This window comes from Muscardinus avellanarius (genome assembly GCF_963383645.1).
Source record: "Muscardinus avellanarius genome assembly, chromosome: 20".
Classification (NCBI taxonomy): Eukaryota; Metazoa; Chordata; class Mammalia; order Rodentia; family Gliridae; genus Muscardinus; species Muscardinus avellanarius.
The window spans coordinates 8,710,031-8,725,434 of NC_137806.1; the positions used below are offsets into that span (position 1 = coordinate 8,710,031).

Below are 15,404 nucleotides of genomic sequence, written 5' to 3' on the forward strand. Positions count from 1 at the left end.
GTAAGTTGCAGAGGGCCTCACTAAGTAGCTGAGGCTGGCTGCAAACCCACAATCATCCTGTCTTAGCCTCCCAAGTACTGGGATTTCAAGCATGTGCCACCATGCCTGGCCAGAAGAGATAATTTTCTTTATTCAGCACTGGGGATGGAACCCAGGGGCATTCTGCCTCTGAGCTCCACGCCTAGCCCTAGTTTTTATTCTTTATTTTAAAACAGGGTCTCGCCAAGTTGCAGAGGGCCTCACCAGATGAGATCATTTAAAGCTAAAAATGGAGAACAGGGATGATAGCACGTGTGACAGTGCAAGGTGCATTTAAGGGACCATCCTGTCCTCTCTCCGCAGGTCACAGGGTGCCGCACTTCAGCGAGGGCAGCAAGGGCCGGCAGGTGGGCAGCGGAGGCGACGGTGAGCGCGGGGGCCCGGAGCGCAGCGCGCGCGGCCTCCAGGAGCAGATAGCGGTGGTGCTGCTGCGCCTGCAGGAGGATATGCAGAGCGTGCTGCTGCGGCTGCAGAAGCTGGAGAGCCTGGCCGCCGCGCAGGTTGGTGCCCTGCTTTGCCTTGCCGTATTTTTTGTAGGACACCAAATAAAAGGAAAATGAAACCTTCCGTGGCCATTTAGTTATCAAAAATAAGCTCGTGCTAGTGTATAGCTTGGAAGTAGATAACATATAGCTCGGAGTGTATAGCTCAATTCCTAGTACCAAAAAAAGAAAAATTTGAGATGAGAAGATTAAACCCAGTTAATTTTTTTTAAGTACAACAAATGAAAATTAAATCAGGAAAAGTAATGCTTTATTTTAATTCTTAATTTTTATATTTTATGGTACTGGGGATTAAGCCCCTGGGCGTTGTACCTCCGAGCTATACCCCTAACCTTATTTTATTTTTTTATTTTCAAACAGGGTCTCATTAAGTTGTTGAGGCTGGACAAAAACCTGCAGTCCTCCTGTCTCAGCCTCCCACATAAAAAGTAATGCTTTAAATAAACAAAATGACATTGTCTTATTCTTTTTTTTTTTTTTTTACTTTTTTATTGGTGCACTGTATTCATACATCATAATGGGATAAAAAAAAACTTTTGTAGACATGCATGCACACATCTCCCAATTAGCCCCCACTCGATCCCCACCCCGTTCCCTCCCCATCCCTCCTTCCCATGCTTGGCTTAGTGGTTGACATCTAGTATTATAGCAATTTATCCAAAATTAACAATGATAATCTCTCAGAACAGTTTCATTTGTCTGATACCAAGCTTTGAGGACTTAAAGATAACATTTCAATATTTCTTTTTGGTTTCTTTCTTACCAGAGAATATTTTTTTCTTTTTTTCTTTTTTTTTTTTTTTTAGGTGAAACTATCATACATTTATTTATTTATTTTCCAGAAAAAAATCTATCCTAATATGGAATATGGACTCTAGATACCCAAAACGATCTCGAAAAAGAACAAAGCTAGAAGATGTATATTTTCTGATTTCAAACCACGTAAAGCTACAATAATTGAAACAGTGTAGTACTGTTCTAAAGGCAGATATATAAACCATTGAAGTTAAATAAAAGCCTAGAGATAAATTCTTCCATATATTGTCAAGTTATTTTTGACAAGGTTTCCACGAACATTTGGTGGAGGAAATAATAATCTTTTAACTAATTATTGTTGAAAAATAATAATTACATGAAAAAGAATAAAATTGGACCCTTACCTAACACCATATACAAATATTAACTCCAAATAGATAAAAGACCTCAATATAAATCTTAAGACTATAAACCTTTAGAAGAAAATCTGGGTCATTAAACCTCACAACATTGAAATTGACAGTGATTTCTTGGATATGATTTCAATGGCACAGGCAACAAAAGGGTAAACAAACTCCCTAAAAAAAAAAAATTGTATATCCAAAGACAATGTAAACAGAGTTAAAAAGTTACTGATAGAATGGGATAAAATATTTCCAAATGCTATATCTGAAGGTATATTAATATTCCAACTTGAAATCCTAAAAATTAGCAACAATAAAAGCAAACAATACAATTTAGAGATAGGTAAAAGACTAACATAAATAATGAATCTCCACAGATAACCAATCTTAGTTGTCTGTTGGATGGAAAATCTTGTTTCTCTGGTTCTGGTGTGTGTTACCTAATTCTTCTTTGTAGATAATCTCTTTGAGTATTTTCTCTAGCGCTAGTTTTGAAGACATAAATTCCTTCAGTTTCTGTTTGTTGTGGAAGCTTCTTATTTCCCCATCTAATTTGGTAAAAAGTTTTGCTGGGTAGGAAATTTTTGGCTGGAAGTTGTTTTCTTTCAGAGTTTGGAATATGTTACTCCAAGCCCTTCTGGCTTTCATGACTTGGTTTGGGAAGTCTGGAGTGATTCTAATTGATTTGCCTCTGAATGTCACTTGGCCCTTTGTTTTTGTTGCCTTTAAGATTCTCTGCTTGGCTTCCACATTGGTCATTTTGACAATTATGTGGCGTGGGGATCCTCTTCTCTGATCTTGTCTAAAGGGGGTTCTATAAGTTTCCTGGACCTGTGTATCAACCTCTTGCTCTATGTTTGGAAAATTTTCTGCTATTACTTCCTTGAAGAGATTGTTGATCCCTTTGGTTTCACCTTCTTTTCCCTCCTCTATTCCAATTATTCTTAGGTTAGCTCTCTTAAAATGGGCCCATATTTCTTCAATGTCAGATTCCTGCTGTCGGATTTTTTTTTCTAAATTAGAAACTATGCGTTCATTTTTGGAGTGATCATCTTCTAAGAGCAAGATTCTATTCTCTATATGGTCTAATCGGTTGTTTGTACTTTGAGTTGAGGACTTTACTTCATTAATTGCATCCTTCATCTCTTTTTGGCTCTCTCTGAATTCTTTTCGAAACCTTTTCGAAACAGCTCTATTATTTCTACAGTTATTTTCCTGATTTGATCTCCTAGAAATCTCTAAATTTCTGTTTTATCGGGTTCTGATGTTGTGGGGTTGTGGGCATTCATTGCTCCATTGTTATTTCTCTTTCCCATGATTTCAGAAGTTTGTACCTTCTCTGGGTTCTTCCCTTGGGTCACTACGACTTCACTTAAGGTGCTCTGGATCTCGAGTCTGTGGTATCTCAGTCCCCACTACTCGTTTACTGGGTTGTATGGCAGAGTCTCAGACCCAGTGAGTCAAACGAGGCTGCTTTAGACCATGGGGGGTGTCAGGTTGGGCGTTCTCCTATGGAGTGATATCTCTGCCACTGCCACTCCCCCACTCTGTCAAGTCCCTGGGATTGCAGTACTGGGATTTATCCTCTAGGGGCCGCAATTTGACTCACTGTTGTTGAGTGTGCCGAAGGAGCTGTAGTGGACTCGGTGAATTTGCTGCTGTTGCTGCTGGTGGCAATATGGCGCTGCTGCCACGCCCTCAGCCGTGAGGCTGGCGTATTTCTTCTCTGGTTTTGAGCTCTCCTCTGAGTCCCTGTAGGGTGTGCTGAGCCCAGCCACTGGGAGCTTTAGATGCTCCCTGCGCTGAAAAATCTGCTGAATCCTGCCCGGCTGTTCCGCAGCGGCTCACCTCGGCTCACTGTCCGCTGCTCCTCTCTGGAGCCTGGTGGGCTGTTGAGTGCGTTCGTCTGGAGCCGTCCGGTGAACTCGCCGCTGCCACCGGCAGTAAGGCGCTGCTGCTCTGTCCTCGGGTGTGAGGCCGGCATATCTCCTCTGTGGCTCTGAGCTCCGTTCTGAGTTTCCCTCTTCTCTGGGGCCTGGTGCTGCAAGGAAAGATGGCACCCGCCGCCCGCTGCTCCGGCCGCAGCACTGCGGTCTGGTTTCTTTCTGGTGTCTCGTTTTTCCAGCCCTCTTTTTCTCTGTGCCTTGTAATTACATTTTTTGTTTCTCTGCTGATGGTGTTTTCTGACTATGAAAGGTGCTGATTTTGTAGTAATAGAGATTGGTTGTTAGCGGGGCTTGTAAGCCCCGCTTTTCTCTGTCACCATCTTCCTGGAAGTCCCGACAATGTCTTATTCTTATTTTTATTTTTTTCCCCCTTTTTTTTCGATACTGGGGTGGGGGAACCCAGGGGCATTCTACTTCCGAGCTATACCCCCAGCCTTATTTTTTGTTCTTTATTTTGAAACAGGGTCTCACTGAGTTGCAAAGGGCCTCACTATGTAGCCGAGTCTGTCCGCGAACCCGGATCCACCTTTCTCAGCCTTCCCAATGCTGGGATTACAAGCGTGCGCCACCACGCCCATCTCCTAAAACCTTTTAAATAAAGATTTGGGGGCCTGTAGCTAATTTGTAGAGCTGGTGTTTAACATGCATGAGGCTCTGGGTTCAATCCCCAGCACTAAAAAAAAAAAAAAGATTTGACATGATAAGGACTTGATAAAATTTGCACAGTGTATTTGGACGGCACATCAGAAATTAACTGATGGCCGAAGGGTAGGTAGCATATTGTAGAACGCAAGAAAACTGAGCTCCTCAAAAAAGCTAAGAACTGAGAGGACTTGCTAACTAGCAGCAGAGCAAGGCCTCTGGCCAGTCTCTTGATTTCTTATATAATTAGTACGCTTTCTGCTGAAAGGTGCCCGAGGTGAATTATTTTTTGTAAGCTGTTTCTGTGGATTCATTCATCAGTATTTGTTGAATGGATATGTAGCAGATACTTTCCTAGGCAAAGGATACAAAAGCAGAGGGAGGCTGAGCAGGCTGGCAGTCCCTGGCGCAGGTCAGCTGGGCTCCTGGGCTGAGCACTGACCTGGCGGGTGGCCTTGGGTCAGGCTGTGTTTCTGTATGTACCACCGGGGCGTGTGATGGAGCCTCCCCACAGCTGCCTCAGAGGTTGAAGGCCCAGCCCACCTGGAGCTGGGTGCTGTCGGTCTGAGTCGCGCCAGAGGACGTCTGGGGATGGGGTGGTCTGGTTCCCTCTGGGTACCCCCAACCTCAGGAGGGCCTCCTTCAGTGGTTTTCTTTTTGCATATAATGACTACTACTTTGCAACAATGACTACAGGTTGAATAGCCCTTATTCTAAATGCTTGGGACCAGAAGTGTTTCACATTTCAGAATTTTCTTGGATTTTGGAATATGTCCATAGACTTTGCGTTTAAGTATCGATAATCCTGAAATCCCAAACTGGAAAGACTCCCAGATCCAAAACCTTGGAGCATTCTGTCAGCGCTCAGGAAGGTGCTCAAAGAGTTTGGGGTTTCAGATTTTCTGGTTAGGGATACTCTATATTGTATGAGATTTTTTTCTTTTAAAATAAATTTCAGATAGCATGCGTGGTGGCACACACACACTTGTAATCCCAGCATTTGGGAGGCTGAGACCAGAGAATCGTGGTTCGAGAACAGCCTCAGCTACTTAGTGAGTGGGGCCCTCCGCAACTTAGTGAGACCTTGTTTCAAAATAAATAATAAAAAAATAGGGCAGGTAGTGTAGCTCGAAGGTCTAATGTCCCTGGGTCCCATCTCCAGACCTGCAAAAAAAAAAAAAAAAAAAACCATTTCAGGTAACATGGTGGGACTGTGGGCTTGGGAATGTAGCTCAGTAGAGGGCGCTTGCCAAACTTGTGTCTTGCCTGGTTAGGTCTCCAGTGTCACAGTGCAGCAGTGACCAGTAATCCTCTTTTCTTTTCTTTTCTTTTTATTGATGGTACTTAGGATTGAACCCAGGAGCATTTTATCTCTGAGCTCCACCTTCAGACCTTTTTATTTTTTGTTGTGAAATAGGGTCAGCCAGTGTGGTAGTGCATGCTTGTAATCCCAGTTCTTGGGAGGCTGAGACAGGAGGACCGCAGGTCTATGGCCAGCCTCAGCTACTTAGTGAGGCCCTCTGCAACTCAGTGAGGCCCGGTTTCAAAAATAAAGAATAAAAAATAGGGCAGGGGCTGTAGCTCGGAGGTCGAATGCCCCTGGGTTCCATCCCCAGACCCACACACACACGCAAAAACTAAAGAACAAAAAGTGCTGGAGATGTAACTTTGAGGTAAAATGCCCCGGGTTCAATCCTCAGTACACCCATAGTAATAATAATAATAATAATAATAATAATAATAATAATAGTAATGATGATAGTTATTTGTGTCTGTGTAATTAGAGTTTGATCACCTTGAGTTTTGTTCCAAACTAATGTGACCTTGGATAGGTCATTAGATACCAGGAGCCAGATTTTTTAAGTCTGCCCTTGATTACACTTATACTGAAGGAGGCCACTGGTGCGTTTCTGGGTTGTATCATCATGTCTCCAAGGCAGTACCACAACTCGCAACATAAGAAACTTAAAAGCCCGCCTTCCTTCTGCTCCACTTTGTTTTGGTCTCACTTTATCACTATAACCTTCTAGTTGTTTCTTGAACTTACTGGTAGGCTCCATCCCACCCTGGGTCTTTGAACTTGCTATTACTTCTATATGGAAGACTATCAACTCAGCCACAATCTTGAGCCTTCATGGACAACTCAGTTTAAAATTGCTCACAAGTGCTTGCTCGGGCTCGAGGTCAGTAGTAGGATGCTTGCCTAACATGTGCAAGGCTTGATCCCATCGCTGCAAAACAAACAAACCAAAAACATGATTGCAAGCCTGCTTTCCTCTGACATGGCGCTCCTCTTCCCTGTTTTAGTTTTCTTTATGGCATGTATCACCCCTTGATGTGCTGTGTATTTTACCACCTTTTACTTATTACTCTCCCTAAACTGGAGTAGAGGTTCTGTTAGGGCTGTAATATCTGTCATTTTGCTCCTTCTTGTATCTTTCGTGTCCAGAATGCTGACTAGTTCATAAGAGGTGCTCAGTAAACATTTATTGAGTGGGTGAATGAATGATCTCATTAATATTCATTCAATTTCTCTAAAATTATAATAAGTGAAGAAACTTTCCTGTGTGTGTGTGTGTGTGTGTGTGTGTGTGTGTGTGTATGAGTCTCTCTGTCTCACACTGGAGATTGAACCAGGGGTATTCTACCTCCAAGCTATACTCCGAGCCCTTTTTAAAATTTTTATTTTGAAACAGAGTCTCTAGTTTGCTGAGGCTGTCCTGTTTGTGTGTGTGTGTGTGTGGGGGGGGGTACTGGAGTTGGAATCCAGGGGGCTTCTACCTTGGAGCTACACCCCCAGCCCTACTTTTTGTATTCTTTATATTTTGAAACAGGGTCTCACTGTGTTGCAAAGGGCCTTACTAAGTAGCTGAGGCTGTCTGCGAACCTATGATCCTCCTGTCTCAGCCTCCCAAATGCTGGGATTGCAAGTGTGTGCCACCACACCTGGCTATTTTAGGCTTTTTTTTTTTTAATAGGAAATAGAAAAATTGCAATATGTTCTTTTCATTTTGTCCTGGGTAAGTAACTTTCATTTACATTCACAGGAAAAATCCTCAGCATTGCAGACCAGTAATCAGTCCCCACAGGTAAGAAAAAGTTTTTTTCTCAAATATAAGTATCAGGGCTTTAAATAAGTTACATTATATTTAGGTTATATCAGATCCTTAAGTCTTTTCAAATTAAATCTGTCCTTCAGAGCAGTGACGTTGAATATTTGTTTTGTGTGTATTTATATTTGAACTATCTCTCTCTCTCTCTCTCTCTCTCTCTCTCTCTCTCTCTCTCATTCTCTCTCTCTCATTAGCAGGTCTGTATTTTCAAAATGATGAGTCCATGTGCTTTCAGACCCACAGTGCAGTCTTTACTAGGCTAGTGACCAGCTGCTCTGTCTTCCAGAGGCCGTCGTGGTGGCCCTTCGAGATGTCTCCTGGTGCCCTGACCTTCGCTGTCCTGTGGCCTTTTATTGTCCAGTGGTTGGTGCATTTATATTATCAAAGGAGGAGAAGGTAATTCTCTAGTTTTGTAACTGGAAGTGGATTATGAATTTCTGTAACCCATGGAGAGTAGCTTTCCGCAGCAGCAGTCAAGGGGACGGATCTGTTGTATAGATAAATGTCAAACTGACCATTCTCTACTGATCCCCGTACTCCAGCTCTCCTGGGAGTGGAAACGTCTGATGATTTGTACTCCTTTGACTTACAATAAGAAAATGACCGAGTGCTTCTTAGAGTTTCATGGCTTATGAGGAAACAGTGCTTTTAAAGTCTGCCCCTTATCTGGGGCCCTTTGCTGATACAAAGGACAGTGGATAGGCAACCAAATGATACCTGCCTTTGCTTGCTTTCCGCCTTTCACATACATCAACATTCCAGAAAAATTTCACCCAAAGTGACCACCTGTGTCTAGAATTAGGGATTATTTTAATTTGAGGTTCAGGGTGGCAGGAGATAACTTAAGTAGGTCTGAGGATAGCAGATTGGAATCCCTAGAAGTGCTCACAACCTGTGCGAGGAATAACTTGAGGCCAAAACGCTTCTGTTCAAGAAAACCCTTAAATGCAGAAAGTGCTCTTTTTTTGGACCCCGTGGGCACCTGGACCATAACTTCTCTAGTGGTTTTACTGATGGTGTCTTCAGTGTTCCATCTCGATCTCCCGTGAATTAACAACAGATAGTAAAGCAATAGGGCTTCTCACAGCCGTGTGCAGTATACACATATTTTCCAAAATCCGAGTTTAAATTATCTGTGTGTTTTTCCTTTACCAGAGAACCCAAATTTATTTCTTTCTTAATTTTTTTAGTGGTACTGGGGATGGAATCCTTCTACCTCCAGGCTATATTCCCAGACCTATTTTATATTTTATTTGGAAACAGTCTCTTAAGCCAGCGAGGCTGGCTTTGAACCTGGGCGATCCTTCTGTCTCTGCCTCCCAAGCGCGGGGATTAAAAGCGTGTGCCACCACAGCGGCATACCAGAGAACCCAAATTTCTAATCACTAAATTTAATAACAAACCCATCTATTCATACATAAAAGGGAGAAGCAGCACTCTTCTTTTTATTTTTATTTTTGTGATACTGGGAATGGAACCCAGGGGCATTCTACCTCATAGCCACACCCCAGCCCCATTTTTCTTTTTCTTTCTTTCTTTCTTTCTTTCTTTCTTTCTTTCTTTCTTTCTTTCTTTCTTTCTTTCTTTCTTGTACTGGAGGTTGAACCCAGGGGCTTTTCTACCTCCAGGCCTATTTTATACTTTATTTGGAAACAGGGTCTCACTAAGTTGCTGAGAGCCTCACTAAGTAGCTGAGGCTAGCTTCGAACCTGTGCGATCCTCCTGTCTCAGCCTCCCAAGTACTGGGATTACAAGCGTGCGCCACCACACCCGGCTTTATTCTTTATTTTGAAACAGGGTCTCGCTGAGTTACAAGGACCCTCACTAAGTAGCTGGGGCTGTCCGCAAACCCGGACCCTCCTGTCTCAGCCTCCCGAATTCTGAGATGAGCAGCGTGGGCCCCCGCGCCCGGCCGAAGCAGCACTCTGAAGTGCTCCAGATGAATGAAATGCGCCTGGCACTAGGAGAATCATTTGGTCTCCCATCTTCTCTGTCCGTGTTCACAGAGTGTGGTTCATGATAACAGATGAGCAACTTAGGCATCTGGTCCGTTTTCCTGAACTCACTGCCCACTGGGAACTCCAGTAGAATTTCAGAAGGATACAACCGACCCCTTTTTAAGTCCATTTGAATATGTGTTCATTGTTTAGATAATAACCTTGGGCTGAGGATGCAGATCAGTGGTAGAGTAAGTTGTTTAGCATGGATGAGGATTGGAGTTTGATCCCCAGTGCCACAGTAAGTAAATAAAGTGGATAGAGACCCTAATTTAAATCTTTTATTCTTTTGTACATTTTCAGTTTCTCCTGTGATATCAGGTCTGGTGCTGTCCAGTATTTTAAATTCTAGTATCTCTAGCAATAGGAGGGGCAAAAAAGCTTTTCTCAACATGTAGTAATGCTAGATTTAAGCAATGAGGTACAGTAACATTAAAAATACACGTTAGCTGGTGTGGCGTATGCCTGTAATCCTCATGTCTAGGAGGCTGAGCATCAGCTGGTGTGGTGGCGCACGCCTGTAATCCCCGTGTCTAGGAGGCCGAGACAGGAAGATCACAGGTTTGAGACCATCCCCAGCAAACTAGTGAGACCTTTTTTCAAAAACAAAAACTTAAAAGGGCTGGAGGTATAGCTCAGGGGTAGATTGATTCCTGAGTTTAATCCGCAACACCAAAATAAGTATATGTAGGTGTCTGCATATTTTGTAGTGTATTTTTGTGTGTGTGGTGCTGGAGATCGAATCCTAGCCTCATACATCTAAGGGCAAGTGCTGACCACTGAGCTATATCCCCAACCTTCAAGACTTATTTTTATATTTCCTTTGTAGAAAGTTAGGAGTTGGTGCATGGTGGTACATGCCTATAACTCCAGTACGTAGGGGGCTGACCGGGAGGATCACAAGTTCGAGGCCGGCTTCAGCAACTTAGACCCTGTTTTAAAATAACAAATAAAATCAGGCTGAGGTATAGCCCAAGGTAGAATGCCCTTTGGTTGGCAATCCCCAGTAGTGCACACACACACACACACACACATTCACATGTGTGTGTGCATGCATGTTTGCACACACCCGCACCCAGAGTTGGAGGGTAGAAACATTTGGTGTAGGACAAAACCCCCTAAAATTAAATTAATTATGTTATGCTTAAGGTTGAAGTAGCTTATCACTTTAATAAAGATGAAAAACAGAGCCACCTGCAATCCTAGAACTTGAAAGGTTGAGACGGAAGGTCACAGACTCACAGCCAGCCTCAGCCACTTAGGGAGGCCCTGCTTCCAAATTAAAAATAACATAGGAGCAGGGCATGGTGGCGCATAGTTGTAATCCCAGCATTTGGGAGGCAAGGACAGAAGGATCATCATTCATGCCAGCCTCAGCTACTTAGTGAGGCCCTCCTCAACTTAATGAGACCCTGTTTCAAAATAAAGAATACGGCCGGGCGTGGTGGCACACGCTTGTAATCCCCACGCTTGGGAGGCAGAGACAGGAGGATTGTGCTGGTTCAAAGCCAGCTGCGCTGGCTTAAGAGACCGTTTCCAAAAATATAAAAATAGGTCTGGGAGTGTAGCTCGGAGGTAGAAGGGTTTCTAGGAACCCCAGTACCACCAAAAAAAATAAAAAACTAAAGAATACAAATTTGGGCCAGGGATGTACAAGCTTGGAGGTATAATGCCCCTGGGTTCAATCTCCAACATCACAAAATAACAAACATAAGGCTGGGGGTTTATCTCAGGTAAGATGCCCCTGGGTTCAATCTCCAGTACCATAAAAAAATTAAAAAATACTTAAAACAAAGTATAGCCAGGCATGGTGGCACACACTTGTAATCCCAGTACTTGGGAGGCTGAGAAGGGGGAATCTCAAATTTGAGAACAGCCTTGACAATTTAGTGAGACCCTATTCAACATAAAAAATAAAATTGCCGGGGATGTAGCTCAAGGGCAGAATATCCCTGGGTTCAATCCCCACTACCACAAAAACAAAACAAAACAAAAAAGTAAAGTATATGTTTCAGCAGGTACAGAAAATTGGAGTTTTTCTTCACATTTTTTTTAATGTTCTTGCTACTAAAAAGCTGTCCACCATTTCTCCTGTGCCCATTTCAGTAATTTACAGTTTCTCCGTAGCATTTTTACATTTTTATTTCATTATTACTGAATCTTTATCAAGTTTTCCACTGAGTGTTTATTTGATCCTTCCAAATTGCAAATTATTTTGCACTGTGCAACTTTTTTTTTTTTTTTGGTAGTATTGGGGATTGAACCCAGGGGCATTCTACCTCTGAGCTACACCCCCAGCCCTATTTTATTTTTATTTTTATTTTTGGTGGTACTGGGGTTCCTGGAAGCCCTTCTACCTCCGGGCTACACTCCCAGAGCTATTTTATACTTTTTTATTTTTAGAAACAGGGTCTCCTAAGCCAGCGCGCGCAGCTGGCTTCGAACCTGTGCGATCCTCCTGTCTCCGCCTCCCAAGCGTGGGGATTACAAGCGTGCGCCACCACACCAGGCTTTATTTTTATTTTGAGACAGGGTCTTGCTAGGGTGCTCAGAGTCTCACTGCTTGCTGAGGCTGTCCTTAAACCTGGGATCCTCCTGTCTCAGCCTTCTAAGTACTGAGATTACAGGCGTGCGCCAACATGCCTGGCAGCAACTGTTTTGATGAGGTTTGGTGTTTAACATCTTGTTTACTCATGTGTGAGGGAGACTGACTAGGGTTGAAGATAAAGGCATATTTGATAAGGAAATAAATTGTAGCCTGGAGAAGATTTGGGCAACATTTAATCTGCCACTGCTTAGCAATTTTTAATCTGATAGTTAAAGGAATGAAGACTAGAGAGGAGTGTATTTGGTTTGGAAAAGACAAGAGTCTGTGTTGGAGATTAATCGAAAGGCCTAGAAATCTGATTAGGATTTGCTGCTTGGATTTTTTTCTAGTATAGAATTGAACCTATGGGTATGCTACTTCTACGCTACACACTCAGCCCTTTTTACTTTTTATTTTGAGACAGAGTCTTGCTAAATTTCTGAGGGTCTCACTAAATTGCCAAGGCTGAGCTGGGCATGGTGGCACATTTATAATCCCAGTACTTGGGAGGCAGAGACAGGAGGATCACAAGTTCAAACCCGTGTCAGCAATTTAGTGAGACCCTATTTCAAACTAAAAAATTAAAAAGGGCTGGGAGTGTAGCTCAGAGGTACAATGTCTCTAGTTCAGTCTCTAGTACCAAACTAATGATGATGATGATGATGGATCCTGGGGTTGAGGATATAGCTCAGTGGTAGAACACTTACCCAGCATACAGGACGCTGTGGGTTTGATCCCTGGCACCACACACACAAAAACACCCTGACCACCGTCCTCTGTACCATCTGCACTCCACTATTGGGCCTGATAACTGTTAAAATTAACCATTAGCGTCTGGCAGTGGCAGAGTGCCTGCCTACCATGCACATGATCCTGGTTTGATCTGCAGCACTGCAGTAGTAATAATAATAATAATATTTAAGCATGAGTTAAATCCTGAAAGCAGACTGTTAATGCCAAAAGACATCTCTTAAACGCTTACTTTGAAAGAGAGGATGTCTCTAACCACTTTTCTTCTCAGCGTGCCCAGATTTTTAAGTGGTTTCCTTGGGGAAAGTGGGCCTTCAGGCAAGATATAATAAATGCAAACTGGTTGAGAAGGGGGAAGTTGTCTGAAGGAAAGGTTCTTTGGCTTTAGGGGCAGAAGGCAGTGGCACAGAGTCAGGCGCAGGGTTCCTGTTCCCCCTTCCCTGCTCTGTTGTTTTCTGTGACTTTTCTTCCATATCATACTAAACCTTCCGTTTTTCAAGTCTTTCTCTCTTTCTCTCTTTTACACACACACACACACACACACACACACACACACACACACACACCATTAGAAGCCTGAAAAAAAATTTTAGCCAGCATAGTTGCACACTATAATCCCAGCATGTGGGAGGCTGAGGTAGGAGGATCACAGCTTTGAGTCCAGGGTGTGGTACTTTAAAAAAAAAAAAAAGTTAGAAGGGTCAGTATAGCTCAGTGGTAGAACATCCCTGTGTTTAATATCCTGTGACTAGCCGGGTGTGGTGGTGCATGCTTGTAATCTCAGCCATTGGAAGGCTGAGATAGGAGGATCAAGGCCACTCTCGGCTACTTAGGCCCTCTGCAACGCAGTGAGGCCCTGTTTCAGAATAAAGAATAAAAAATAGGGCTGGGGGGTAGCTCAGAGGTAGAATACCCTGGGTTTGATCCCCTCTTATATAACATACACATACACATGCCTGAAAAAATATTACAAAGTTCTGAAGATAATGATCTGTATTTATTCTGTTACTTTTGAAGACTGAGGGTTCAGAGGTCAGGTTGTCTCCCCTTTTGCAAGTCTGCGAAGCACTTTGTGTAGCAGTCTCCCTCACTCTTGTTCTTTTTTTATTTTTTATTTTCTGTGGTACTGGGGATGGAACCCAGGGGCATTCAGCCTCCGAATTGCACCCCCAGCCCTACTTTTTATTCTTTATTTTGAAACCGGGTCTCACTGAGTTGCGAAGGGCCTCGCTAAGTAGCTGAGGCTGTCAGTGAACCATGATCCTCCGGTCTCCGCCTACAGAGTGCTGGGATTCCAAGCGTGCGCCCCATGCCCGGCTTCTTGTTCTTGATAGGTATTGACGTGTCCCGCGCCCACAGCTCCTCTTTCTGCTGGAGCTCACGCTGGCAGTTTGTCTCTGGAACCACCCACGCCTGTCTTGTCTTTGCCAGCCATTTCAATCCTTGGCCTCCGGGAGCCTGTTTTCCTTCCGCTGCAGGGAACTCCCGTCAGGGGAAAATTGATCTGATTATTTAAAATGTCACCTCTGTCACAGAGGCGTGCCTAAGAGGATTTCTACAAAGTGTAAGGAATGATCTGATTGTTTTAAGTGTCACCTGCCAAGGGAGTTGTACAAGAGCGTGTGCAGGGAGCAGGGACTGTAAGGTGAGCCCCAGGCATCTGGCATGGAGGGTGCTGGTGGGGGTAGAGGTGTCAGAGCAGCGACCCTGCCACGGGCTCAGATTAGATGTGGTTTGGGGAGCTCATGCTCACGGGCTTCCTTAGATGGTAGCTTGTTCTCTGCCGTCACAGCCATCATGCGATACATAGATCTCTCCAGGTTTGGGTTATATGTGTCCTCGTACCCTAAGCTGAACTGAGTGCTTCTGGGGCCCAGAGCCCGCTTTATTTATCTTTGAGTCCCCCAGGGCCAGCACAGTGCCTGAAAAATGACAGACACAAATGTATGCTTATTAAATGAAGAGTCTGGTGGTCACGCTTTTTGTTTCCATGTTTCTTCCATTCAGATAAAATTGTAAAACAGTTCCCCTACATCTCAGTTGTAGAGCAGCCAATTAGAAAAGGAAGAGAATCTAGAAAGTAAGAGAAGAGGAATGCAAGTTTGTTTTGTTGTACTGGGGATTTAATCCAGGGGCATTTGACTTCTGACATACTCCTACCCCTAACTTATTTTTTATTTTTAGGATCTTCCTAAGTTACTGTGTGCCCCAAATCTGCAATTCTGCCTCAGTTTCCCAAGCACTGGGGTCACAGTCATGTTCTACATACCTGACAGGAGAAATGTGAATTTAAATTATTTAAAGTGGGTATGGTGGCTCATACCTCTACTCTGAGTACTTGGGAGGCTGAAGTAGGAGGATCACAGGTTTGCAGCCAGCCTCAGCATCTTAGTGATGCCTTCCACGACCTAATGAGATTCTGTTTCAAAATAAAAAAGAAAATAGGGCTAGGGGTGTAGCTCAGAGATAGAATGCCCCTGGGTTCACTCACACTCACACACACACACACACACACACACACACACACACACACACTTTTAGCACGTGCAGTGAGATAGAATGCCCCTGGGTTCAGTTGATTCTCGGTAACACACACACACACACACACACACACACACACACACACACACACACACAATATGATTTTAACACCTGCAGTTAGATCGT

The 15,404-nt window shown here is 43.6% G+C and overlaps 1 protein-coding gene across 2 annotated transcripts in view; it reads left to right on the forward strand.

The window, feature by feature from the left end:
• Positions 1-7,803, forward strand: part of ACBD5 (acyl-CoA binding domain containing 5) — a gene marked incomplete at its 3' end in the record, with an annotated part of 37,719 nt that extends 29,916 nt beyond the window's left edge. For both annotated transcript variants that reach the window (XM_080717105.1, XM_080717106.1), the window contains 2 exons: positions 343-543; positions 7,667-7,803. In XM_080717105.1, the coding sequence (XP_080573231.1) occupies positions 343-543; positions 7,667-7,803 (338 nt within the window). The remainder of the gene's footprint in view (positions 1-342; positions 544-7,666) is intronic.
• Between the last annotated feature and the right edge of the window lie 7,601 nt (positions 7,804-15,404).